Consider the following 26,856-nt stretch of genomic DNA (forward strand, 5'->3'; position numbering starts at 1 on the left):
CAGCCATTAAAAATAATGTAAAAGAATATTTAATGGCATGGGAAAAGACTCATGATTTTAAGTGAGAAAAACAACTCCATAGTTGTATGTATCAAAAAAAACCCCTGTCACCATGAAGTTGATTCTGACTCATGATGACACTGTGTGTTACAGGGTAGAACTGCTCCATGGGGTTCTCTTGGCTGTAATTTTTTTTTTTTTTAATAATTTTTATTGTGCTTTAAGTGAAAGTTTACAAATCAAGTCAGTCTCTCACATATAAACTACTCCCACTTACCCTCCCTGTAATGTGTCAGCCTGCTCTCTCCTTTCGTGACCATTTTGCCAGTTTCTAACCCCCTCTACCCTCCCATCTCCCCTTTAGACAGGAGATGCCAACACAGTCTCAACTGTCCACCTGATAGAAGTAGCTCAATCCTCATCAGCATCTCTCTCCAACCCATTGTCCAGTCCATGTCAGATGAGTTGTCTTTGGGAATGGTTCCTGCCCTGGGCCAACAGAAGGTTTGGGGACCATGACTGCTGGGATTCTTCTAGTCTTAGTCAGACCGTTAAGTCTGGTCTTTCTATGAGAATTTGGGGTCTGCATCCCACTGTTGTCCTGCTCCCTCAGGGGTTCTCTCTTGGCTGTAACTGTTATAGAAACATCACCAGGCATTTCTTCTGTGACACCGCTGGGTGGGTTTGAACCACCAACCTTTAAGTCTGTAGTCGAGCACAAACTGTTTGCACCACCTGGGGACCTAGTTGTACGTACCTTCTTTTCAGGTGCTGTCAAGTCATTTTCGACTCATAATGACCCCGTGTGATAGAGTAGTAGACCTGTTCCCTCCGGAGCAGATCGCCAGATCTTTGTCCTGCAGAGCCACTGGGGGGTTCAAACTGTCAGTCTTTCAGTTTAGCAGCTAGATTAACGTTGTGCCACTAGTGCTCCTTAGTTGTACATATAGTACTAAAAAAAAAAAAAAAATTTTAAAGGAAAGTAAATAGTCCAAAAATTAAAATTGAGAAGTTATTGTACTGAAATGTTCATAGTGGTTATCTCAATGGTAGCATTACAGGGGATTTACATTTAGTTCTTTTTATCTTTTTTTCTATTTTATTTAGATTTTCATAATGAGTAATATTTAATAATCAGGGAAAAAAGCCCCACATCATTATCATTTTTTACCTTGACTACCAAATTATTCATCAGTAACATGATTTAGACCTCCAGCCCGTATCATTCAACCAGGATCACCTTTTCTAATACGGAGTGATTAAGAACTTATATCCAGAACTTGTGATCTAGTTGCAGAGATGAACACAAAAATACAGTATAAGGTATAAGTGTTTTGGGAATTCAGAGGAAAAAAAGAGATGACTTTTGACTAGGTCGAGAGGGAAATGGAGTGAGCAAAGGTATGAGAGCTGTATAACAATCCAGGCATATGGATTATATTTCATTTACTCTCATAACCCTATTAGACTCATATAAGGCTGCAGTGAACATCCTTGTACCTATATTCTTCAATAATTATGCAGATATTTCTCTAGGATAGAGAAAGAACCCTTAAAATGTTGAATTATTGTTGACTCCTACTACCAGTATATAAAAACGTCCGTTCTCTCAAGTTCTCATGGATGCTGGATGATAATCACATTTTAATTTTTGTTATTCTCGTGGGTGAAAAATGCTATCTCATTTGTTTGCATTTCCTTGATCATTAGGAGGTTGGGGATCTTTTTATATGTTAGTAATTTATTTTTCTTCTGTGAGTTGGCTTATCTTTGACCTTACTTTAAAAGTAAAGTTTATTTTTCTCTTGATTTTTATAGAAGGACTTAGAATAATACGAATATTCAGCATTTTCTATTATATATATTGCAAAGAGTTTGGTCTGACCTTTGTCTAGTCATGTCATTTTGCCATGTAAATCTTAACAGTCTAATGTTGATAGTCTCTTGAAGGCTTTGTGGTGGTATGCCCTCCTTCACATCTCTACCCCCGTATTATAAGAGTATTCTCTTACGCGTACTTGAATGGCTCTGTTCTTTGTTTAGTCCACTTGGAATTTCTTTTTATCTCTATGTACTAGTTTTTAAGGTAGAGCTCTATATTATGTTCCTAACAGATTTTGGTAACATTCTGACTTCTTTTTGCCTTTTTATTTTTTTAATTATGGTTTAAAAAAATATATATAGCAAAATATTTGCCGGTTCAACAATTTTTACATGTACAGTTCAGTGACATTAACATCGTAACTTTTACAGTCATATGTAGTTATTTAAAATGGGCGATTTGAACTGGTTTTAATTCCTGTTGAAAATAATAAGGTACTGAAGAAATTGAAGCATTTGGAATATTGTCTAAATAAACATTTTTGATTCTTTTCAGAAAAGTAAAAGTTTGGTCTTGATAGAAAAATTATAAATTGGTTAAAAACTCTAGATTTAATTATTGTGACTTACAGAGGTAAAGTTCTGAAAGATTAAAATGCTTTTTACAGTGTTCTGCTATAGCGCGCTCAGTTGGACAAATCCAATAAAAGTTAAGTTTTGGAATATTAGTAGTAATTCACTATTTTTTTCTTTAATTTTACAGAAATTAAATTTCAGTTCAAATAGTAGGTACACAAGACAGCTAAAATTTCTAAATAAATTAGAGTACAGCAAATTGAGTAGCTTTTTTCTTTTCTTTCTCTGCAGAAGAAAATTCAGATGAACTAGCCAGTGAAGGACAAAGAAAGCGCCACAGATCTGATAGTGTTTCCCTTTCCTTTGATGAGAGCGTTGCACTGTGTGTAATAAGGGAGATCTGTTGTGAAAGAAGCAGTAGCAGTGACTCAACAGAAACCCCATCAAATCCGGTAATCTTCTTATTTTATGTAAAACAATCTAGTTCTGGTGATATTAGTAAGCGTACAGATGGAACACACATGTATGGTGTGAGATTGCTGCTAAACATAATGATAAATTTTCCTCCCTTCCAGATTTGGGGAGGATGGTGGAAGGTAGCCAAGCTGCACTGGGATGTGTTGGTAAAATTGGTACCAATATTAAATTATTAATATCAACCTATATGGTAGAGAATCTTTGTGGGTCACTGCACCAATAGTAAAGTAACTTGGAGTATAAAATTGTCAGAATTTGGAAGTTGACTTCTTAAAAATTAAGAGAACAAAAATAAAAATTTGGTTTAACTAGACATCTTTGGATTCTAAGGCAAATATGTTTTAAATCTTTAGACTAAAAATATCTTTTTTATTACAGCCATCAGCAGATAAGTCTGAGCTTAACATTTACATACATTGGGCTAGACATCAGGGAAAGTCTATTTACTAAGACTGAAATATGGGTGTGGCTGTTGCTTGGATGATGGGAGATTATTCATACTTTCTGATTACTAACAGAATTCTAAACTGTTAGGAGTAAAATTTCTAATAGATATTATTGAAAGAAGTTTGGTAAAGAAGTTTTTGCTAACAACAGTGCTTGACAGCAGAATGTTTTCTTATCATTAAACATTTGTCTTTAAAATGTTATTAAATTTGGAATCTTTCTTTGTGGCTAGGCAGTGTCTTATAGTCATTATTCTGGATATTAGTGATCATTTTATTGTTCTCTAGAAGATACAAGAGACTGAACCAATTGCATTAGTGGCTCCATTCCTACTACATTTGCATTCTTGTTACTTGGAGCATTATCAGTGAATGAACGAGTACAGACATGCCCTCTAGAGTTAGCATTTAATAGAGCTGTTACTTATGTACGCCACTAGATGGCATGGTGAACTCCCCAGCCTGAGAGCAAGTTCTTCGGTAAATATTTGTCTTTTCTATGCCTGGCTTCGTATTTGGCACACAAGGTACAGTGGTGATCAGGGGAGACATGATCCCTGCCCTCATGGGGAGAAAGACTATAAACAATTAAACATAATTAAAATATTTAATAAATGATATGAAAAAAATCAGGTTATTCAGAGTGAATAATGGTAGGGTTAGGGAGTGAAGGGGCAGATGCTAGAGTGACCAACATCAGACAGGGTGGTCATGGAAGGCTTTTCTGAGGAGCAAACTTGTAAAATGAGAGAGAAATGTCTGAAGGATGAAAAGGAGGTATCATATAAAGAGTGGAGGGCAAGTTTTTTAGATAGAACAAATAGCATATGCAAAGACTCTTAGGTGGGAAAAGCTTAGTTGGGTAATTAGATGACATTTGTCCATTATCCAAACTTGTGCGTTTAGTGTTAGCACTATTCGCTCATTGTTTCATCTCCCTAACCTTAGGCTTCTGACCAGAAGCTGGGCACATGAAAGAATAAAATATTCTTTTTCAGACTAGTTTATACTATGGTCAGCAAAACATAGAGCTTATGAGTATGTGTGATCCTGAAAATTGAATCCAATTAAGGAAAACTTGACATGTATACATACGTACTTCATGTTTGGTTAATTTTATTCCTTATAAATGAATTAAAAAATAGAACTACTATGCCCCATTGAGCTTACTGTCTTTGTTAAAGTTGTATCAGAATTCTAGTTAAAAGGTATTTAGAGGCTTCTTTTCTTGCTTTGTAACTGGGACAATGCCTTATCAAAACAATGTAGAAGGTATTTCTTTTTTTGCATATTGTTAGTCTTATTCTACTCTCATAAAAATCCTGCCTATTAAAATTCTGCTGTTTTTAAGGCTAAGTTCTTGGTTGTGAAAGCTTTTGGCAGGGCCAGTTTTTTTTCCCCATTTTAGTTTACATCATGAGCATATTAAAGTCGTCATTTGGTATCATCATCCACTGATTTGTGAAGGGAGAACATCCTCTTGGTGTTTTAGTACAGTTAAAAGAAGTGTATTCCTGTCTGATCTTTTCTTTTAGGTTTAATACATTGGGGAATTAAGGCTGTATTCTAAGCTATATGCTGGGCACTGTACGTCATGATATCTTCTTAATTGTCTCAGTAGCCTCAGACTCCATTTTATACATTAGACAACTGAGACTTGGGAATTTTTAGTAACTCATCTAAGGTTCCCACAATTCATAATGGTCACAAATGGAATTCAGATACAAGCTAAGGATTTCTGACTACAAAGTCCAAATCTTTCCAAATTAGACATGCCTGATGCTTTTTAAAAGTACACTATTTAAAAGTTTTTAGGTCATTCTTTTTTGAACATCAGTCACAACTTTTATAAACAACTTAATATTGCTTTCTTCGTGGTACCTAGAAACTTGCTGTAAAGGGCCATGGAGTAAATATTTTGGACTTTGTGGCTCATATGGTTGTGGCTGCAGCAACTAAACTTTACTGTTGTAACATGAGAGTAGCCATAAACTGTAGATATATGAATGGGCATGGCTGTGTGCAAATAAAAGTTTATTTGCAAAAATAGACTGCTGCTAGGCCACAGCTTGCTGACCCCTGCCATAGAAGATGCTTCTTGAGACTTAATTTTTCTTGTGCTTTACTTCCTTAATCTAAAATTAGTATACTAAAGAACCCCCCCCCCCAAAAAAAAAAACCAAACCCATTGCCATCAAGTTGATTCTGACTCATAGTGACCCTGTAGGACAGAGGGAACTGCCCCATAGGCTTTCCAAGGAGCAGCTGGTGAATTCATACTGCTGATCTTTTGGTTAGCAGCTGAGCTCTTAACCAGTGTGCCACCAGGGATCCAGTACACTAAAGACTTTAATTAATTCCAGTATCTAGCTAGTTAGGTTATCTTACTAGAGATCTTATTGTATTCTAGCTTGACTTGTGATTCTAACCTGATTGTTAATTAGAGCCCTCCTCAGAACTGCAACCTTGTGAATGGTGCTTTTAGTATTTACTTTCTTAACATACTCTAAAAACCAGTCTTTTGAGTGTCAAGGGCTCTCAGTGGTTGTAAAATAATATGTATTTTATTTTTATAGATGATTGAGATGTTAGAGATCATTTAACCTAAACTCATAGAAGAAATAGCTGTGGTCTTTCAAGGTTAAATGATATGTCCAGTTTAAATAGCTACTTGCTGGCAAATCTAGAATAAGATTGTCTGTATCCTTACTTCTAGACCGATGTACTTTCTCCAGTTCTAGCTGTTTTAGGCTCCTCTTGCTTTGAATGGAAACCCTGGTGATGTAGTAGTTAAGTGCTGCGGCTGCTAACCAAGAGGTCGGCAGTTTGAATCCACCAGGCACTTCTTGGAAACTCTGTGGGGCAGTTCTGCTCTGTCCTATAGGGTTGCTATGAGTCAGAATTGACTCGACAGCAGTGGGTTTTGGTTTTTTTGGTTCTGCTTTGAATATCACCCTAACCTTAGCCAGTGATAGCAAAGATTATGGGACTGAAGGTCTTCCTAAGTTCTTGTACTATTAACAAAAGCCCTAAGATTAGGAATCAGATGAAAAGATAGAGAATTTTAAAAATAAAATATAAAAAATTAAGTCTGAAAGCTCTTCAAAAGAAATTATTCTCAAAATTCACTTAAAAAAAATGAATCCCATAATAATTGTGTGTCTTGTGGTTAGCATTCTGCTAATCTGTACGAAGTAAAGATGATTAGGACATGGTGTTAGCATTCACAGTGTCTATAATTCAGGTGGGAAACATGCGTGCAAAATTGTATTTTGTACAATTTATGCATAAGAATATATAATAATTATGTAATATCTCAATTATAAAGATAATTAAAGAATGAAGAGCTCTTTCAGTTATGGTATTCACAGAGGCTTTGCCAAAAAGGATGAGTTGGATTTGGAAACTGTCAAGTTATTCTAGTTAGGGAAGAAAGTGTGATGGTTAAAGTACCAAGATTGGTTTAGGAAACCATTTAGATCTAGCTGGATTGTCCATATTTAGTAGAGGGTGTGTGTCTAGTTGGAGATAACATGAAAATGTTAATACAGTCAAATCGTATGTACCTTGAATGCCAAGGGACTTAGGCCTTTTTCCTTTATGTAATGGGGTTTGAATGGAGAAATAATATTAATACATAATATTATTAATATATAATAATAATATTAATGCAGTAATAACCCAGAATCTTAATCTAGTGCGAGTTGGATTTGAGGAGGAAGTAGAGGCAAGTGGATGAGTTAGGAACCGTTAGAGTTCAAGAGGTAATGTGTATTAAGTTACTTATTTCTCTTTTTTTCTAGGATCTTGATGCTGGTGTAAGTGAACATTCTGGTGATTGGTTGGACCAGGATTCAGTTTCAGATCAATTTAGTGTAGAATTTGAAGTTGAATCTCTTGATTCCGAAGATTATAACCTTAGTGAAGAAGGACAAGAACTCTCAGATGAAGATGATGAGGTAGATTTTTCATCTAATTATATTAGAAAGTTGTTAATTAACTTTCCATGTTCATTAAATTTGATAAAATGGAAATACTAGTATATTCAGGTTCCACGTGAAATCCTTGTCATTTAGTTTGTTCAAACTAGAGTATTGGTTGTGTACTTGAGTATTTGCAGTTCCTTATTGTCTGATACATAGTCTCTTCATTAATGCCAAGAAGTCAGTAGGCCCTGATGAGCATTCTTATATAATGGCCTATTCAGTTTTTTAAATACTTACTTGAATTCCCCACTTTTAAAATAATTTGCTTTTTATGGAAGTAAAACATGCACACAGATCTGTTTTCTGGAGGTGACTACCTTCAACATTTCCCACTGTTTCACTGACACTTAATACTTCCATATGTATAAAATAAAAATGCTTGTACTGAATTGTTTGCTTTATTCATTTAAAATAGTCTATTGACTTTTTACCATGGTAGGTGAGATTTCACTCTCCTTTAATTCTCCCTTTTTATACTTAACTCCGTTTTGACCCTTGTCTCAGGATTTCTCATATATAGTAGTAGGTGTTATTTGCTTAGGGCTTACCGCTAAGAAGCCTTTCTGGTTGAGGAGAAAACGGTGATGAATTGATGCTAATGAATTTTGTCTTATTAGGTATATCGAGTTACTGTCTATCAGGCAGAGGAGAGTGATACAGATTCATTTGAAGATGACCCTGAAATTTCCTTAGCTGTAAGTGTACATCTCGTTTTTTAAAGAATCAAAACATGACACTCAGGTCAAGATTAGAAAAATAATGTCTAGTCTAAGCTGAAATGAGGGAATTTTTATGAAGTTAAAATATTAGACTTATGGCATTATTGTTCCTTATTTGTTCTGTTAGACTCTGTTGCTGTATTTTTTAGTTTCATGTCCTGGAATTTGAACTTTTTAAAGAACTTTATTATAGAAAATTTCAAGTATGTACAGTGTACTATGCTGTATCTCCAGTGTACTCATAACACAGCTTTAACAGTTACCAACATTTTGCCAGTCTTACTGAATATCAACATTTTTTAATATTGACTTACATTAGAGAATGTGGTAGGATTTGCTGTTAAAGAAATTAGGACTTAAATGTTCACATCTCATGCTTCACTGGGTTCCCGAGGTATTGGAAATGCTTATTTATTTTTCTTTAAGCTGAGTATTATTGCTTTTGTTCTTAATATTGTCTTTGATTATATTTGAATAGGAAGTAAGTCTCATTTTTTTTTCTGAGTTGGAAACATACTAATTATCCAAATCCAAAAAAAGTGAAATTGCAAATCTCAAATTTTTGCTATATTGGAAAATAACAACTAGCTGGTTCAGTTGAAGGCAAGTTGAGTGAAATGTTTCAGACCCAGATCTTGTGACATAGGCTCTTTGAAGCACCTTTTTTCCTTATATTGCACAACGGTTGTCTTTGGTTTTATCAGCTAGTAGAAACCTACTTTTTGATAACTTTGAAGAACCAGTGTTGGAGAATGAAGTCTCCACCCTTATTGCTACTGTCTTGTCAGGAAGGACATCTTAATGGCAAACTTCACATGTGCGGTATCCTCAGGCAAGAACCATGCTTCAGTTAAGGCAAGGAGATGTGGATATGCTCAGTAAAGAGGCTGGTGATAATATGGGGAGTTTGTTTTCTAAATTTCATGGTTGAGAGGTTTGGGAGAGAAGTTGGGATAAAGAAGAAGCATGGAGTAGTTACAGAGATAAGAACACAGAAAAGACAAATACGAGAAAAACATTTTCGATAGTGGCCAGGGTTTTAGCTGGCAAACATGAATGTTTTAGCATTTCCCTGTGGATGGAGTTAGGGAACACCCATTTGAGCCCTAGCTTTAGAGCACAGTTCAGGCAATCCTATCTATGGAGGTTTTGGTCTTTCTGTAGGAGGCAAGTGTCCTCTAGATTGGTGGACTCTAGGTACAGAGTTGAGAGTTCAACCTCTCAGAGAGTGGGTACAGGCCCTATTACAGACAAAAAGATCCCATAGCACGTAGCTCAACAAACAACTCCATTATCTGTGTTCCTGAACAGATAACTTATCAGTTGTCGTGATTAATATTACAGTGAATATATTTTTAGTTTTAGGGTTCTCCGTCATGGTATGGCTGAAGAAAAAAAAATGTACTTAAAATACTGTATTTGAGGAGAGACCATTGCACATTGGATGTTTTATATAAAGCATAAATGCTGAAAATTGTGCTGCGTGATACGTCTTACCTTAGACGTACCAGAGCTGTTAGCATTGCTATGACTAGTTATTAAAGGGTTACAGAAGTTAACTCTCTTATTTCATTGAAGGACTATTGGAAGTGTACTTCATGCAATGAAATGAACCCTCCTCTTCCACCACATTGTAACAGATGTTGGACACTTCGTGAGAATTGGCTTCCTGAAGATAAAAGAAAAGATAAAGAGAAAATGCCTGAGAGTGCTAAACAAGAAAACACAACGCAGGTAGAAGAGGGCTTTGATGTTCCTGATTGTAAAAAAACAACAATGAATGACTGCAAAGAGTCATGTGTTGAGGAAAATGATGATAAAATAAAACAAGCCTCCCATTCTCAAGAAGGTGAGGACTATTCTCAGCCATCAACTTCCAGTAGCATCATTTATAGCAGCCAAGATGCTAGAGAGTCTGAGAGGGAAGAAACTCAAGGCAAAGATGAAAGTGTGGAATCTAGATATCGCCCCATTGCCACTGAACCATGTGTGATTTGCCAAGATCGACCTAAAAATGGTTGCATCGTCCACGGCAAAACAGGACATCTTATGGCATGCTTTACATGTGCAAAGAAGCTAAAAAAAAGAAATAAGCCCTGTCCAGTATGTAGACAACCAATTCAAATGATTGTGTTAACTTATTTCCTCTAGTTGACCTGTCTGTGAAAGTAGAATTATATATTTCTATCTATATAAACCTAAAAATTTAGACAGTTATTTTGGCAACATGAAATTTATTTTTTTAAATACATAAAGCGAGAAAGTGTCTTGGTCCATACCAATTTCTTCTCTTTAGTGTAATTTTCCTACTTTTGTGGGGGGGGAGGGTAAGTGAACATTCACTTTCTTTTAGGAAAATTTCACTTCTGTTTATATTGGGGTTTTAATACAATTTGAATTGGATTTATAGCTCATACTTTACCCCTCCCCCTCATGTTTTAAGTCATTTCCATTTTATCTTAAAGGAGAAGTATAAGTTTTTTTTCCTCATATAAGTAGAACATTTAGATGTAATTTATTTAGTGTCTTTCCTGTGAGGAGATAGTTTCTCTGAAGGATTTAATATTTAAATTTTAGATACTCTTAAACCTTCTAGTCCTTGGTTTCTCTGGTCTCCCAGAACCCCCTAAAGTATTCTTGTCAATAAAAAAGAAATTGTAGCAATATTTGGTGCTGAGTAAAAATGTACTACTTATTCTCCAGTTTGTTTCACATAGGAAAGGATATAGATGGTAATTAAGGGAGTGATGTTGTCAATTAAGAAGTCTTTGTACACCTGTATTCGTAGCAGCACTATTGACAACAGCAAAAAGGTAGAAACAATCTACGTGTTCGTCAACAAATGAATGGATAAACAAAATGGTGCATACATATGATGGAATACTATTCAGCTTTAAAAAAAAAAAAGTCCTGATGCATGCTACAACATGGATGAACCTCGAAGACATTATGCTGAACAAAGTAAAAAAGGACAAATACTGTGTGGCCTTACTGGTGCTTACCTCTGGTGGGAGGAAGGAGGGAGTGAGGGAATCATTCTCTAGGAAGTAGTTTATGTTTATGGTGATGGGAAAATTAGTAACAATTAGGGATAGTAGTTGCACAACTTGGCTAAAGTAACTGATACCACTAAGTTTTACACCAGAAGAAGGCAAAATGGCAAATGTTGTGTTAAAATTTATAACACACACACACAAAAAGGATGCAATTGCTGATACTACTTTGGTACAACCAAACACATGGGGTTAGCCTTCTTGGTTCAAAGGCTTAGGGTCATGGCTTTGTGGTACTGTCTAGCCAACTGGCTTTAACATTGTTTTAGAGTTTCCGATTTCCCCCCAGGTCTGTGACTAGTGCCTGGGGTCTTAAAAACTTGAGAGCTGCCATCCCAGATACAGCAACAGTTGGTCTCTATTTGCCTATAGCGGCAGAGGAAGGAGACGTAGGACTCTGAGAAGGAACTGGACTGCAGGTCTAGTTGCCTGTATGAACTATTGCCTCCTTTGCCATGAGACCAGAACTGGATGGTGCCTGGTAAACATTACTCAACTTTTTGATCAAGGACTCAGTAGATGAGCCCTGATCAAAAAGGGAAAAATATGGAACAGAATTTCTAATTTCTTACAGAATCTGAACTGTCGTTATAGAATCAAATTTCTTACAGCATTCACTGAAACTAGAGGAACCCCTGAATCTTCCATTGAGGAAATTTTTGAACCTTGAACCAAAACCATCCCTGAAGCCACCTTCAAACTAAACAACAGTGTAGCTGAATTAGTAAAGAATGTTCACCTCGAGCATTGCACTTTTCTAAAGAATTATCTGGATCGGAAACTCTAAAGCATAGATGAGTAAATTTATGGGGCAGTGAGTCTGTGTCGGTGGTGAAATATATGGGTAGAGATAGTGAGAATGGTGAGACAATGTGAAGAATGTAGCCATTGTCATTGAACTGTACGTGCAGAAATTGTTGAATGGGGGTATGATCTGTGTATATTTTCACAAAAAGTGAAGTCTTAGCTGTCATTTACCCACAACACAAAACGTTTTTAAGGCTACTTACTAGAATGTGGAGTTGTCCTGACGGAGGTGGGTTGAGGGGAAGGGTCCAACCTGGCATACCAGGGTCTTTCAACATCTCATTTCAGGATTTATTGGGAATTGGTTGTTTCCCTTATGTGAAAAACAGTAAGACCATTTGGAAGTACCTTCTTCGGCCTGGGCCCCTGATCCCCATATTTGCCTAGGTTTCAAATCTTTGACTAAGGCCAGTTTTAAAAACCAGTGAATTCATGAATATAGTAATACAGAAATGAGGTAAACAGAATTGTTCGTTGTCAAACTAGAAGGAAAGGTTATAGCTTTGTCTAAATTACCCATAAATTATGCATCACTTTCCTTCAAGAATGACAGGTCAGAATATAAGATTCTAAAATATTGCTCAATTGTGTAGGTTAACTTCTTGATTTATATATAAATGTGAGTCTTCAAAATGGTGTGAATAACCAAAGCTTTATGCAAGTGATAACTGTCGCTATGAGCTGGAATGAATGGCAGTGGGTTTGGTTTGGGTATGCAAGTGAAGTTGGGTTTTGATTTAAAAGTCCAGTATTTTTCTCCTGTGTATGACTCGATGGCACTGGGTATGACAAGTTGTCCATCCTCAAGATGAGGATGGTAAAATTTTAAGTGTGGAATAGAACTGAAGGGTAATCTGTACACAGCCATTTTGTATGCAAGTTACTAGCAGTAGATTGTTACAGCTCAACCCCCCTCCACATGACTTACCCATATATGTGTTAGTAGGAAACAAATGGCTGAGGGCATCGGTACTTTAGCCAAAGAACTGTTTTTCAAATACAGTATAGCTGTATTAATTTTGGATTTTATACTTCAACTAGAACTAAACAATTAATTCTTATCAGGGTGAGCTGGTGGTAGCATAAATGAAATGTACAGAGTATATCTTCGTATGGAGCGATAATTCTGTGTACAAAACATTCAAGTCTTTGTGCAGATAGGGACTTATTCTGCATATGTATGAATTACTAACGAGTGTCTAAATTTTTAGGTCTAAGTATGCATCCATTATTTATTAATTCACAAATACTTTATTAAATGTTTGATTTAAAATGTTTCAGGATGTGATTATTGGATCTTATGAATCGACTCGATGGCACTGGGTTTGGGTATACCTGATATTTTCATATTAATGAACATTTTGTTAAAATAAAAATTCTACTTGAGTATTATCTATTTGGGTAATTGGAATATGTTTGCCATACCCATCCTTGTCCACTCTGGAAGTATACATATCACTGGGCAGCTCATTTGCAGTTGGGAGCCTCCAAGACATTGAATAACTTGAGAGCATGCTGTAGCTAAGTAGGGCTAGGAAATGCCATTTTCTCTCAGTTCTGCTCACTTGTCCCACCACATGGCAGACTGGCTTAAGTGTGTTCTCAACAATTGACTGTGAACAGTCCAGAAGGGATGTAGCTGGGGGAGAGAGGGGAGCTGGGCTAGCCACCCTGCGATGACGTGAAAAGCCCTGAAGTAACTGCCTATCACATGTGAGACTAGATTCTGTGAGGCTAAGAACTTTGTTTGTCATGCACGTGTGCAGGTGCTCAGTAAGAATTTACTGAATGAATGGAAGCATTGGAACCTCTAAAGCTGGTTTTAAGGCAAGAATCTGTGGGCCCCAAAGCCAGCCCAGGATTAGCTGTTTGCATCATCTTCTGGGGGTTTTAAAGATACTAATTAGTGTGTAGGTCTGGAGACTCATGATTATAAATAATGAAAATTGTCATAGCATTGTATCATGAAGGGTTTGTAGTTGCACTTTCTGGTTTGTGTTCTGAGCTGAGTGTTAATATTTACAGAACATTTCTTCCACTTAGAATACCAGTAGTTTTGTGGCCATATCGCCTACCAATTATATATAAGGATTTTTTGACATTTACAAATGTTTTAAAAGATACTTGAACCCAGAAATGTTGAATATGTTAATGAACCATGAAATTGACTGCTAGCAGAGTAGAACTAATAAAACAGAAAATGGTCAAAAAAAGAGTAGTGAATGATAAGCTGTCACGTATTTTGGAATGTATTATAGGTAATGCATTTGAAATGATAAATTACTGTTAGAGTAATATTTTAGATAAAACCATTATTGTTTTTATGAGGGGGTGATATTAAAACATTATTGAAATTTTCCTGTCATCCATTTTTCAGTCTCAGATTTCTGCTTCCTGGAAAATAGGACTTTTTTTTTAACAAAGCCTTGCCAGCAGCTTAAAGATAACTTACCAAAATAAAATAGTCTTTCACATTTCTAATTTCAGAACTTAAGCTTTTTCTATTTACCAATTAATTTGAAGTTAGATGAATTTCATTTGTCTCTCAAGATTAGGTTTTAGTACTTTTGTATTTTGCTTCACACCTTCCTAGACCACCACCATTTATTAGACCTTTCTCCTAGATTAGAGTGACATCCTCCTAAACAAACTTACTGCCATTTATCTCCCCCATTTTTGGTTCATGTATAGATAATTTATAGATTTCTTCTTCTATTGTGCTTTAAGTGAAAGTTTACAATTCAAGTCAGTTTCTCATACAAAAACTTATACACATTTTGTTATGTGAACCTAGATGTTCTTCCTATAATGTGACAGCACACTTCTCTCCACCCTGTATTTCCTGTGTCCATTCATTATTCATTAGCTCCTGTCTTCTGCCTCCTCGCCTCTGGACAGGAGCTGCCCACGTACTCTCGTGTCTACTTGGACTAGGAAGCACACTCCTTACCAGTATCATTTTATATCTTATAGTCCAGTCTAATCTTTGAAGAGTTGGCTTCGGGAATGGTTTTAGTTTTGGGCTGACAAAGAGTCAGGGGGCCATGTCCTCTGCGATCCCTCCAGTCTCAGACCATTAAGTCTGGTCTTTTTACTAGAATTTGAGTTCTGCATCCACGCTTCTCCTGCTCCATGAGGGATTCTCCGTTGTGTTCCCTGTCAGGGCAGTCATTGGTAGTAGCCGGGCACCATCTAATTCTTCCGGTCTCAAGCTGATAAAGTCTGGTTTATGTGGCCCTTTCTGTCTCTTGGGCTAATATTTTCCTCGTGTCTTTGGTGTTCTTCATTCTCCTTTGATCCAGGTGGGTTGAGACCAATTGATGCATTTTATATGGCCTTGATAGCTTTTAAGACCACAGATGCCACTCACCAAACTGGAATGCAGAACGTTTTCTTTTTTAATTTTTATTGTGCTTTAAGTGAAAGTTTTCAAATCAAGTCAGTCTCTCATACAAAATTTATATACACCTTGGTGTAAACTCCTAGTTGCTGTCCCCCCAGTAAGACATCACGCTCCTTCTCTCCACTTTCTATTTTCGTGTCCATTCAGCCAGCCCCTGACGCCCGCCCCCCCCCCGCCCTCTCATCTCCCGTCCAGACAGGAGCTGCCCACATTGTCTCATGTGTCTACTTGATCCAAGAAGCTCACTCCTCACCAGTATCATTTTCTATCCTATAGTCAAGTCCAATCCCTGTCTGAAGAGATGGCTTTGGGAATGGTTCCTGTCTTGGGCTAACAGAAGGTCTGGGAACCATGACCTCCGGGGTCCTTCTAGTCTCAGTCAGACCGTTAAGTCTGGTCTTTTTACGAGAATTTGAGGTCTGCATCCCACTGCTCTCCTGCTCCCTCAGGGATTCTCTGTTGTGTCCCTTGTCAGGACAGTCATTAGTTATAGCCGGGCACCATCTAGTTCTGGTCTCAGGCTGATGTAGTCTCTGGTTTATGTGGCCCTTTCTGTCTCTTGGGCTAGTTACCTTATGTCTTTGGTGTTCTTCATTCTCCTTTGCTCCAGGTTGGTTGAGACCAATTGATGCATCTTAGACGGCTGCTTGCTAGCATTTAAGACCCCAGACACCACACTCCAAAGTGGGATGCAGAATGTTTTCTTAACAGAGTTTATTATGCCAATTGACTTGAGATGTCCCCTGAAACCATAGCCCCCAAACCCCCTCCCCTGCTACACTGGCCTTTGAAGCTTTCAGTTTATTCAGGAAACGTCTTTGCTTTTGGTTTAGTCCAGTTGTGCTGACCTCTCCTGTATTGTGTGTTGTCTTTCCCTTCACCTAAAATAGTTCTTGTCTTCTATCTAATTAGTGAATACTCCTCTCCCTTCTTCCCTCCCCCTCTTGTAACCATCAAAATATTTTCTTCTCTGTTTGAACTATTTCTTGAGTTCTTATAATAGCGGTCTCATACAATATTTGTCCTTTTGCAACTGACTAATTTCACTCAGCATAATGCCTTCCAGATTCCTCCATGTTATGAAATGTTTCACAGATTCATCACTGTTCTTTATCAATGCGTAATATTCCATTGTGTGAATATACCATAATTTATCCATTCATCCATTGATGGGCACCTTGATTGATTCCGTCTTTTTCCTATTGTAAACAGTGCTGCAGTGAAGATGGGTGTGCATGTATCTGTTCGTGTAAAGGCTCTTATTTCTCTAGGATATATTCCAAGGAGTGGGATTGCTGGATTGTATGGTAGTTCTATTTCTAGCTTTTTAAGGAAGCACCGAATCGATTTCCAAAGTGGTTGTACCATTTTACGTTGCCACCAGCAGTGTATAAGTGTTCCACTTCCCACAACCTCTCCAACATTTATTATTTTGTGTTTTTTGGATTAATGCCAGCCTTGTTGGAGTGAGATGGAATCTCATTGTTTTGATATGCATTTCTCTAATGGCTAATGATCGTAAGCATTTCCTCATGTATCTGTTAGCTACCTGAATGTCCTCTTTAGTGAAGTGCCTGTTCATATCCTTTGCCCATTTTTTTATTGGGTTATTTATCTTTTTGTAGTTGAGTTTTTGCGGAATCATGTAGATTTTAGACAGCAGACACTGTTCGGAAATGTCATAGCTAAAAACTTTTTCGCAGTCTGTAGGTAGTCTTTTTACTCTTGGTGAAGTCTTTGGGTGAGCGTAGGTGTTTTATTTTTAGGAGCTCCCAGTTATCTAGTTTCTCTTCTGCATTGTTAATAATGTTTTGTATACTGTTTATGCCATGTATTAGGACTCCTAACATCCCTATTTTTTCTTCAGTGATCTTTATCATTTTAGAGTTTATATTCAAGTCTTTGCTGCATTTTGAGTTCATTTTTGTGCATGTTGTAAGGTATGGGCCTTGTTTCATTTTTTTGCGATGGATATCTAGTTATGCCAGCACCATTTGCTAAAGAGATTGTCTTTTCTCCATTTAACTGACTTTGGGCCTTTGTCAAGTATCAGCTGCTCATATGTGGATGGATTTATGTCTGAATTTTCAATTCTGTTTCATTAGTCTATGTATCTGTTGTTGTACCAGTACCAGGCTGTTTTGACTACTATGGCAGTGTAATAGGTTCTAAAATCAGGTAGAGTGGGGCCTCCCACTTTGTTCTTCTTTTTCAGTAATGCTTTACTTATCTGCGGCCTCTTTCTCTTCCATATGAAGTTGGTGATTTGCTTCTCCATCTCATTAAAAAATGTCATTGGCATTTGGATCGGGATTGCATTGTATCTATAGATGGCTTTTGGTAGATTAGACATTTTTACAATGTTAAGTCTTCCTGTCCATCAGGAAGGTATGTTTTTCCACTTACGTAAGTCTCTTTTGGTTTCTTGCAGTGGTGTCTTGTAGTTCCTTTGTATAGGTCTTTTATGTCTCTGGTAAGATTTATTCCTAAGTATTTTATCTTCCTGGGGGCTACTGTGAATGGTATTGATTTGGTGATTTCCTTTTTGTTCGTATAGAGGAATCCAACTGATTTTTGTATGTTTATCTTGTCTCCTGATTCTCTGCTGAACTGTTAGTAGTCTTCTTGAAGATTCTTTAGGGTTTTCTGTGTATAAGATCATGTCATCTTTAAACAGAGATACTTTTACTTCTTCCTTACCAATCTGGATGCCCTTTATTTCCTTATCTAGGCTAATTGCTCTGGCTGGCTAAGACCTCCAGCATAATGTTAAATAAGAGTGGTGATAAAGGGCATCCTTGTCTGGTTCCTGATGTCAAGGGGAATGCTTTCAGACTCTCTCCATTTAGGATGATACTGGCTGTTGGGTTTGTATAAATGCCCTTCATTATGTTGAGGAATTTTCCTTCTATTCCTATTTTGCTGAGAGTTTTTTATCATGAATGGGTGTTGAACTTTGTCAAATGCCCTTTCTTCATCAGTTGATAAGATCATGTGGTTCTTGTCTTTTGTTTTATTTATATGATGGATTACATTAATTGTTTTTCTAATGTTGAACGATCCCTGCATACCTGGTATGAATCCCACTTGGTCATGGTGAATTATTTTTTGATATGTTGTTGAATTCCATTGGCTACAGTTTAGTTGAGGGTTTTTGTGTCTAAGTTTACGAGGGATATAGGTCTGTAATTTTCTTTTTTTGTGGTGTCTGGTTTCGGTATCAGGGATATGCTGGCTTCATAGAATGAGTTTGGGAGTATTCCGTCCTTTTCTATGACTGAAATACCTTTAGTAGTAGTGGTGTTAACTCTTCTCTGAAAGTTTGGTAGAACTCTACAGTGAAGCCGTCCGAGCCAGGGCTTTTTTTTTGTTGGGAATTTTTAAATTACCTTTTCTATCTCTTCTTTTGTTATGGGTTTATTTAGTTGTTCTACCTCTGTTTTTGTTAGTTTAGGTAGTTAGTGTGTTTCTAGAAATTCATCCATTTCTTCTAGGTTTTCAAATGTGTTAGAGCCCAATTTTTATAGTATCTGATATGATTCTTTTAATTTCAGTTGGGTCTGTTGTAGTATCATCCATCTCATTTCTTGTTTTGGTTATTTGCTTCCTCTCCTGTATTTCTTTTGTCAGTTTGGCCAATGGTTTATCAATTTTGTTAATTTTTTCAAAGAACCATCTTTTGGTCTTGTTAACTTGTTTGTTTTTCTGTTTTCTATTTTATATCATTAATATCACACGCAAGCAAAATTTTGCTGAAGATCATTCAAAAACAGCTGCAGCAGTATATCAACAGGGAACACCCAGAAATTCAGGGCAGTTTCAGAAGAGGACGTGGAACCAGGGATATCATTGCTGCAGTCAGGTGGATCCTGGCTGAAAGCAGAGAATACCAGAAGGATGTTTACCTGTGTTTTATTGACTATGCAAAGGCATTTGACTGTGTGGATCACAACAAACTATGGATAACACTGGAAAGAATGAGAATTCCGGAACACTTAATTGTGCTCATGAGGAAACTTTACATAGATCAAGAGGCAGTTGTTCAGGGAGAACAAGGGGTTACTGATTGGTTTAAAGTCAGGAAAGGTGTGCGTCAGGGTTGTATTCTTTCACCATACCTATTTCATCTGTATGCTGAACAAATAATCTGAGAAGCTGGACTATATGAAGAAGAACGGGGCATCGGGATTGGAGGAAGACTCATTAACAACCTGCGGTATGCAGATGACACAACCTTCCTTGCTGAAAGTGAAGAGGACTTGAAGCACTTACTAATGAAGATCAGAGACCACAGCCTTCAGTATGGATTGCACCTCAACATAAAGAAAACAAAAATCCTCACAACTGGACCAATGAGCAACATCATGATAAACGGAGAAAAGATTGAAGTTGTCAAGGATTTCATTTTACTTGGATCCACAATCAACAGCCATGGAAGCAGCAGTCAAGAAATCAAAAGATGCATTGCATTGGGCAAATCTGCTTCAAAGGACCTCTTCAAAGTGTTGAAGAGCAAAGATGTCACCCTGAAGACTAAGGTGCGCCTGACCCAAGCCATGGTATTTTCAGTAGCATCATATCCATGTGAAAGCTGGAAAATGAATAAGGAAGACCGGAGAAGAGTTGATGCCTTTGAATTGTGTTGGTGGAGAATATTGACTATACCATGGACTGCCAAAAGAACGAACAAATCTGTCTTGGAAGAAGTGCAGCCAGAATGCTCCTTAGAGGCAAGGATGGCGAGACTGCATCTTATATACTTTGGATGTGTTGTCAGGAGGGATCAGTCCCTGGAGAAGGACATCATTCTTGGTAGAGTACAGGGTCAGCTGAGAAGAGGAAGACCCTCAACGAGGTGGATTGACACAGTGGCTGCAACAATGAGCTCAAGCATAACAACAATTATAAGGATGGCACAGGACCGGGCCGTGTTTCGTTCTGTTGTGCATAGGGTCACTATGAGTCGGAACCGACTCGATGGCACCTAAAAACAATTTCATTTAATTCTGCGCTAATTTTTATTATTTGCTTTCTTCTGGTGCCTGAGGGTTTCTTTTGTTGCTCTCTTTCTGTTCTTTGATTTTGCCCCTTCTTTTTGTATGTGTGCATTTATTGATATAAATTGAACTCTTGAGCACTGCTTTAGATGTTTCCCAAAGGCTCTGTTAGGAAGTGTATTCATTCTCATTGGATTCCATGAATTTCTTTGTTCCATCCTTAATGTCCTCTATAACCCAGTTGTTTTTGAGCAGGGTATTGTTTAGTTTCCAAGTATTTGATTTCTTTTCCCTGCTTTTTCTTTTACTGATTTCTAGTTTTATGTCCCTATGGTCAGAGAAGATGCTTTGTAATATTTTGATGTATTGAATTCTACTAAGGCTTGATTTATGACTTAATATGTTGTCTATTCTAGAGAATTTTCCATGTGTGCTAGAAAGGAAAGTATACTTGGCTGCTGTTGAGTGGAGTGCTCTGTATATATCTATGAGGTCAAGTTGGTTGATTGTGGTATTTAGATATTCTTTGTCTTTATTGAGCTTCTTTCTGGATGTCCTGTCCTTCACTGAAAGTGGTGTGTTGAAGACTTCTGCTACTATTGTGGAGCTGTGTGTCTCACTTTTCAATGCTGTTAGAGTTTATATATCTTGCAGCCCTGTCATTGGGTGCATAGATATTTAATATGATTATATCCTCCTGGTATATTGTCCCTTTAATCATTATATAGTGTCCTTCCTTATCCTTTGTGGTGGACTTAACTATAAAGTCTATTTTGTCAGAAATTAATATTGCCACTCCTGATGTTTTTGACTGTTGTTTGCTTGATATATTTTTTTCCATCCTTTGAGTTTTAGTTTGTGTCTCTAAGTCTACAGAGTGTCTCTTGTAGGCAGCATATATATGGAATGAGTTTTTTAAATCCATTCTGCCACTCTCTGTCTCTTTATTGGTGCATTTAGTCCATTTACTTCAGCATAATTATGGATAGGTATGAGTTTAGTGCTGTCACTTTGATGTCTTTTTTTGCGTGTTGTTAAGTTTCTTTTTCCCACTTAATTTTTTGTGATGAGTAGTTTATATATTGTCTTTTCCTCTTATTGTTGTTGATTTTGTTTCTGCTGAGTCTCTATTTTTGCCTTGTATTTTGCTTTGATGATTAGGGTAGTCAGTCTCCTCTGTGGTTACCTTAATATTTACCCCTATTTTTCTAAGTTTAAATCTAACTTTTATTTCTTTATATTGCCTTCTCTTCCTCTCCATATGAAAGACCTATGACTACAATTCTTAGTCCCTCTTTAGTGTTTTAATGTTGTCTCTTACATAATGACATTGCTGTTTCCCTGTTTTGAGCATTTTTTTATCTTGATTTATTTTTGCGATTTCCCTATCTGGGTTCACATCTGGTTGCTCTGTCCTGTGTTCTAGTCTTGGGTTGATATCTGATATTACTGATTTTCTAACCACAGAATTTTCTTTAGTATTTCTTGTAGTTTTGGTTTGGTTATTACAGATGCCCCAAACTTCTATCGGAAAATGTTCTAATTTCGCCTTCAAATTTGAGAGACTGTTTTGCTGGATCTGTGATTCTTTGCTGGCAATCTTTTTCCTTCAGTGCTTTATATAAGTCATCCCTTTGCCTTCCTGCCTGCATGGTTTCTGCTGAGTAGTCTGAGCTTATTCTTATTGTCTCTACTTTGTAGGTGACTTTTCGTTTATCCCTAGCTGCTCTTAAAATTGTCTCTTTATCTTTGGTTTTGGCAAGTTTGATTATAAAATGTCTTGGTGACTTTCTTTTAAGGTCTACCTTTTGTGGAGTTGGATGAATATCTTCGATAGATATCTTCTCATCTTTCCTGATATCAGGAAAGTTTTCTGCCAACAGATCTTGAACAGTTCTCTCTGTATTTTCTGTTATCCCTCCCTGTTCTGGTACTCCAATCACTCGTAGGTTATTTCTCTTGATAGAGTCCCACATAATTCTTAGGGTTTCTTCATTTAAAAAAAAATTCTTTTATCTCATTTTTCTTCATAAGTATTGGTGCCAAGTGTTTTATCTTCGATCTCACAAATTCTGCTTTCCACTTCCACAATTTTGCTCCTCTGACTTTCTATCGAGTTGTCCAATTCTGTAATTTTATTGTTAATGATCTGAAATTCTTATTGCTGTCTTTTTGTGGATTCTTGGAGCTTATTAAACTTTTCATTATGTTCTTGAATAACCTTTTTAATTTGTTCCACTACTTTATCTGTGTGTTCCTTGGCTTGTTCTGTGTATTGCCTGATCTCCTTCCTGATGTCTTGAAGAGTTCTGTGTATTAATCTTTTGTATTCTGCATCTGGTAATTCCAGGAAGGCACCTTCATCCAGAAGATTCCTAGATTCTTTGTTTGAGAGCTCGTTGAAGCGATCATGATCTGGTTCTTTATATGATTTGATATTGACTGTTATCTCCGAGCCATCTATAAGTTATTGTATTAATTTATTTTCTGTTTGCTTACTGCATCCTAGCTTCTTGCTTTGTTTTGTTTTGATATGCCCAAATAGGCTGCTTGAGTGAGGTAGCTTGATTATTTTTGCCTTTGAAGCTCTAACGTCCTGTCACCAGATGGCTACAGCTGTTATCAGGTATATGAGCTTATGAGTCCATTGACTTTTCTTGTGTGAATTCAGCTCAGGTATCCAGGTAGTTGGTCATCGAGTGTGTGGTGTAGGCTCTGTCCTACAGTCTTAGAGGGGCAGGGGTGATTGGCGTAGGTACAGGTATCTGGTTACAGCAGGGGGGTCATGCTCTGAACAAGGCAGGGGACTGACAACCATCCCCCCACTGAGGGTCTGTGAGGAAAGTGCATCCCTGTTCCCTAGAGCGCACAGGTGGGTGGGTTCTGCAGACAGACCATGGGCACTCCATGGTTTTGGTTTTAAGGACTGGGAAGTACCAGTTATCCTTGGACCCCTGTTGCAGGTGGCTGGGTGATGTGGGTGGAGCCACCAGTCCTTAGGCCTCTGATGTGGGTAGGTAAGGACCCTGTTTAATGGGTAAAGCAGTGTCAGACACCAAACACCCGCCTCTTCACCACACAGCTGAAACAGTTGCAGTCTTCCAACAAGGGCCTATTCTCCCGAAATAGGCCCACACATGTCCATGCAGGGGGGAAAGTTATTCAAAGTCCATGGACCATTTATGCCTGGACAGGAGCTGCTCTGTCCTGAGCTCCTCAGGTTAGTGGAGCTGGCAGATTATCCTTTCCTCCAATTGTGAATTTATTCATTCTCCAAGGTTCAGGGTGCTCAGCAGGGCCTATCTGAGGCCCAGGGAAATCGACAGCCACTGAAGCTGGCTTGAGGGCTGGGTGCATGGTAATATATTCTCAAGTACTTAGCTTTTGCTGAGAGCGCCATTCTTTTCTGGTTCCAGAGGTGGGAGTAGGCTGTGTGGCTGGCTGTTTCTCCCTGAGGAAACTGTGTCTGAAGCCCCACTGCAGTCAATCCTGGGAATGGTGCCTGAGGGTTCCCAGCGATTCGGGTCTGGCAACTCCTCTCTGCTTCTGAATCTTCTCTCCCTCCCCCTGATGCTCAATCTGTTTTCTGACTTTGTGTTCGATGCTCAGGGCTCCTAAAAAACGGGCTCCTAGCTTGTCATAAATATAATCGTTTCACTTGTCTTTTCAGGTCTTTGTTGTAAGAGGGATCACCGGAAGCATCTGACTACTCCCCCATCTTGGCCCTGCCTCCCAGATAGTTTTCTTAATAGACTTTGTTGGGGCAGTTGACCTAGATGTCCCCGAAACTGTGGTACCCATACCCCCAGCTGTGCTACTCTGTCACTCGAAGTGTTTGATTGTATTCAGGAAACTTCTTAGCTTTTGGTTTAGTCCATTTGTCCTGACTTCCCCTGTCTTGTGTGTTGTCCTTCCCTTCACCTAAAATAATTCTGTCTACTATCTACTTAGTGAATACCCCCCTCTCTCTCTCTCCCCGCCCTTGTAACCATCAAAGAAAGTTTTCTTCTGTATTTACATCTTTTCTTGTGTTCTTATAATAGTGGTCTCATACAATATTTGTCCTTTTGTGACTGACAAATTTCACGCAGCGTAACGCCTTCCAGATTCCACCATGTTATGAGACATTTCACAGATTCATCTTTGTTCTTTATTGTTGCGTAGTATTCTGTTGTGTCAATATACCATTATTTGTTTATCCATTTATCCTTTGATGGGCACCTTGGTCATTTCAATCTTTTTGCTATGGTAAACAGTGCTGCAGTGAACGTGAGTGTGCATATATCTGTGTGAGGGCTCTTATTTCTCTAGAATATATTCCAAGAAGTTGGATTGCTAGGTCATATGGTAGTTCTATTCCTAGCTTTTTAAGGGAGCACCAAATTGATTTCCAAAGTGGTTGTATCATTTTACATTCCCACCGGCAGTGTTAAGTGTTTAAGTCTCTCCACACCCTCTCCAGCGTTTATTATTTGTGTTTTTTGGATTAAAACTACCCTTGCTGGGGTGAGATGGTATGTCATTGTAGTTTTGATTTGCATTTCTCTAATGGCTAATGATCCTGAGCATTCTTCATGTGTCTGTTAGCTGTCCGAATGTCTTCTTTGGTGAAGTGCCTGTTCATATCCTTTGCCCATTTTTTAATTGGATCATTTGTCTTTTTGTTGTTGAGGTTTTGCAGTACCTTGTAGATTTTAGAGATTAGATGCTGATTGGATTTGTTGTAGCCAAAATTTTTTTCCCAGTCTGCAGGTTGTCTTTTTACTCTTTTGGTTAAGTCTTTTGATGAGCATAAGTGTTTGGATTTTAGGAGCTCCCAGTTATCTAATTTCTCTTCTGGTGTTTGTGCATTGTTAGTAATGTTTTGTGTACTGTTTATGCCAGATATTAGGGCTCCTGGTGTTATCCCTATTTTTTTTTCCATGATCTTTATCATTTTAGATTTTATATTTAGGTCCTTGATCCATTTTGAGTTCGTTTTTGTGCATGGTGTGAGGTATGGGTCTTGTTTCATTTTTTGCAGATGGGTATCCAGTTATGCCAGCACCATTTGTTAAAGAGACTGTCTTTTCCCCAGTTCACGGCCTTTGTCAAATACCATCTGCTCCTAAGTCGATTAATTTATGTCTGGATTCTCAATTCTGTTCTATTGGTCTATGTATCTGTTGTTGTACCAGTACCAGGCTGTTTTGATTACCTTGGTGGTATAATAAGTTCTAAAATCAGGTAGCGTGAGGCCTCCTGCTTTGTTCTTGTTTTTCAGTAATGCTTTACTTATCTGGGGCCTCTTCCCTTTCCATATGAAGTTGGTGATTTGTTTCTCCACCTCATTAAAAAATGCCATTGGAATTTGGATCAGGATTGCATCGTATCTATAGATCACTTTTGGTAGGATAGACATTTTCACAATGTTGAGTCTTCCTATCCATGAGCAAAGTATGTTTTTCCATTTATGTAGGTCTCTTAGTTTCTTGCAGTAGTGTATTGTAGTTTTCTTTGTATAGGTTTTTTACATCTGTGGTTAGATTTATTCCGAAGTATTTTATCTTCTTGGGGGCAATTGTGAGTGGTATTGATTTGGTGATTTCTTCTTTGACATTCTTTGTTGGTGTGGAGGATTCCACCTGATTTTTGTATATTTATCTTGTGTCCTGATGCTTTGCTGAAATCTTGTATTAGTTCCAGTAGTTTTCTTGAGGATTCTTTAGGGTTTCTGCATATAAGATCATATCATCTGCAAGAAGAGATACTTTTACTTCTTCCTTACCAATCAGGATGCCCTTTATTTCTTTTTCTAACCTAGTTGCTCTGGCTAGGACCTCCAGCACAATGCTGAATAAGAGTGGTGATAAAGGGCATCCTTGTCTGGTTCCCGATCTCAAGGGTAATGTTTTCAGACTCTCTCCATTTTAGGATGATGTTGGCTATTGGCTTTGTATAAATGGCCTTTATTATGTTGACAAGTTTTCCTTCTATTCCTTATTTTGGTGAGAGTTTTTATCATGAATGGGTGTTGGACTTTGTCAAATGCTTTTTCTGATAAGATCATGTGGTTCTTATCTTTTGTTTTATTTATGTGTTGGATTACATTGATTTTTTTTCTCAAGTTAAACCATCCTTGCATACCTGGTATGAATCCCACTTGCTCATGGTGAATTATATTTTTGATATGTTGTTGAATTCTATTGGCTATGATTTTGTTGAGGATTTTTGCATCTAAATTCATGAAGGATATAGGTCTGTAATTTTCTTTTTTTGTGGTGTCTTTACCTAGTTTTTATATGAGGGTTATGCTGGCTTCATAGAGTGAGCATGGGAGTATTCTATCCTTTTTATGCTCTGAAACACCTTTAGTAGTAGTGGTGTTAACTCTTCTTGAAATGTTGGTAGAATTCTCCAATGAAGCCATCAGGGCCAGGGCTTTTTTTTATTGTTGTTGGTAGTTTTTAAATTACTTTTTCAATCACTTCTTTTGTTACAGATTTAGTTGTTCTACCTCTGTTTGTGTTAATTTAGTTAGTTAGTGTGTGTCTAGAAATTCGTCCATTTCCTCTAGGTTTTCAAATTTGTT

At 37.5% G+C, this 26,856-nt stretch overlaps 1 protein-coding gene across 23 annotated transcripts in view; it reads left to right on the plus strand.

Annotated features, from left to right (window-relative positions):
* MDM2 (MDM2 proto-oncogene) overlaps positions 1–26,856 on the plus strand; it is a 126,462-nt gene that overhangs the window by 18,079 nt on the left and 81,527 nt on the right. For 16 of the 23 annotated variants that reach the window (XR_007517264.1, XR_007517265.1, XR_007517270.1 and 13 more), the window contains exons 8-10: positions 2,689–2,849; positions 7,124–7,279; positions 7,924–8,001. Coding sequence is in view for 12 of the 23 variants with exons in the window: in XM_049883839.1 (XP_049739796.1) it covers positions 2,689–2,849; positions 7,124–7,279; positions 7,924–8,001 (395 nt within the window). In the remaining 11 variants the exon portion in view is untranslated. Of the gene's footprint in view, positions 1–2,688; positions 2,850–7,123; positions 7,280–7,923; positions 8,002–9,603; positions 10,317–26,856 lie in introns of those variants that run through there. The other 7 variants (XM_049883833.1, XM_049883830.1, XM_049883831.1 and 4 more) reach the window with 2 other exon arrangements.

This window comes from Elephas maximus, chromosome 4 (genome assembly GCF_024166365.1).
Source record: "Elephas maximus indicus isolate mEleMax1 chromosome 4, mEleMax1 primary haplotype, whole genome shotgun sequence".
NCBI lineage: Eukaryota > Metazoa > Chordata > Mammalia > Proboscidea > Elephantidae > Elephas > Elephas maximus.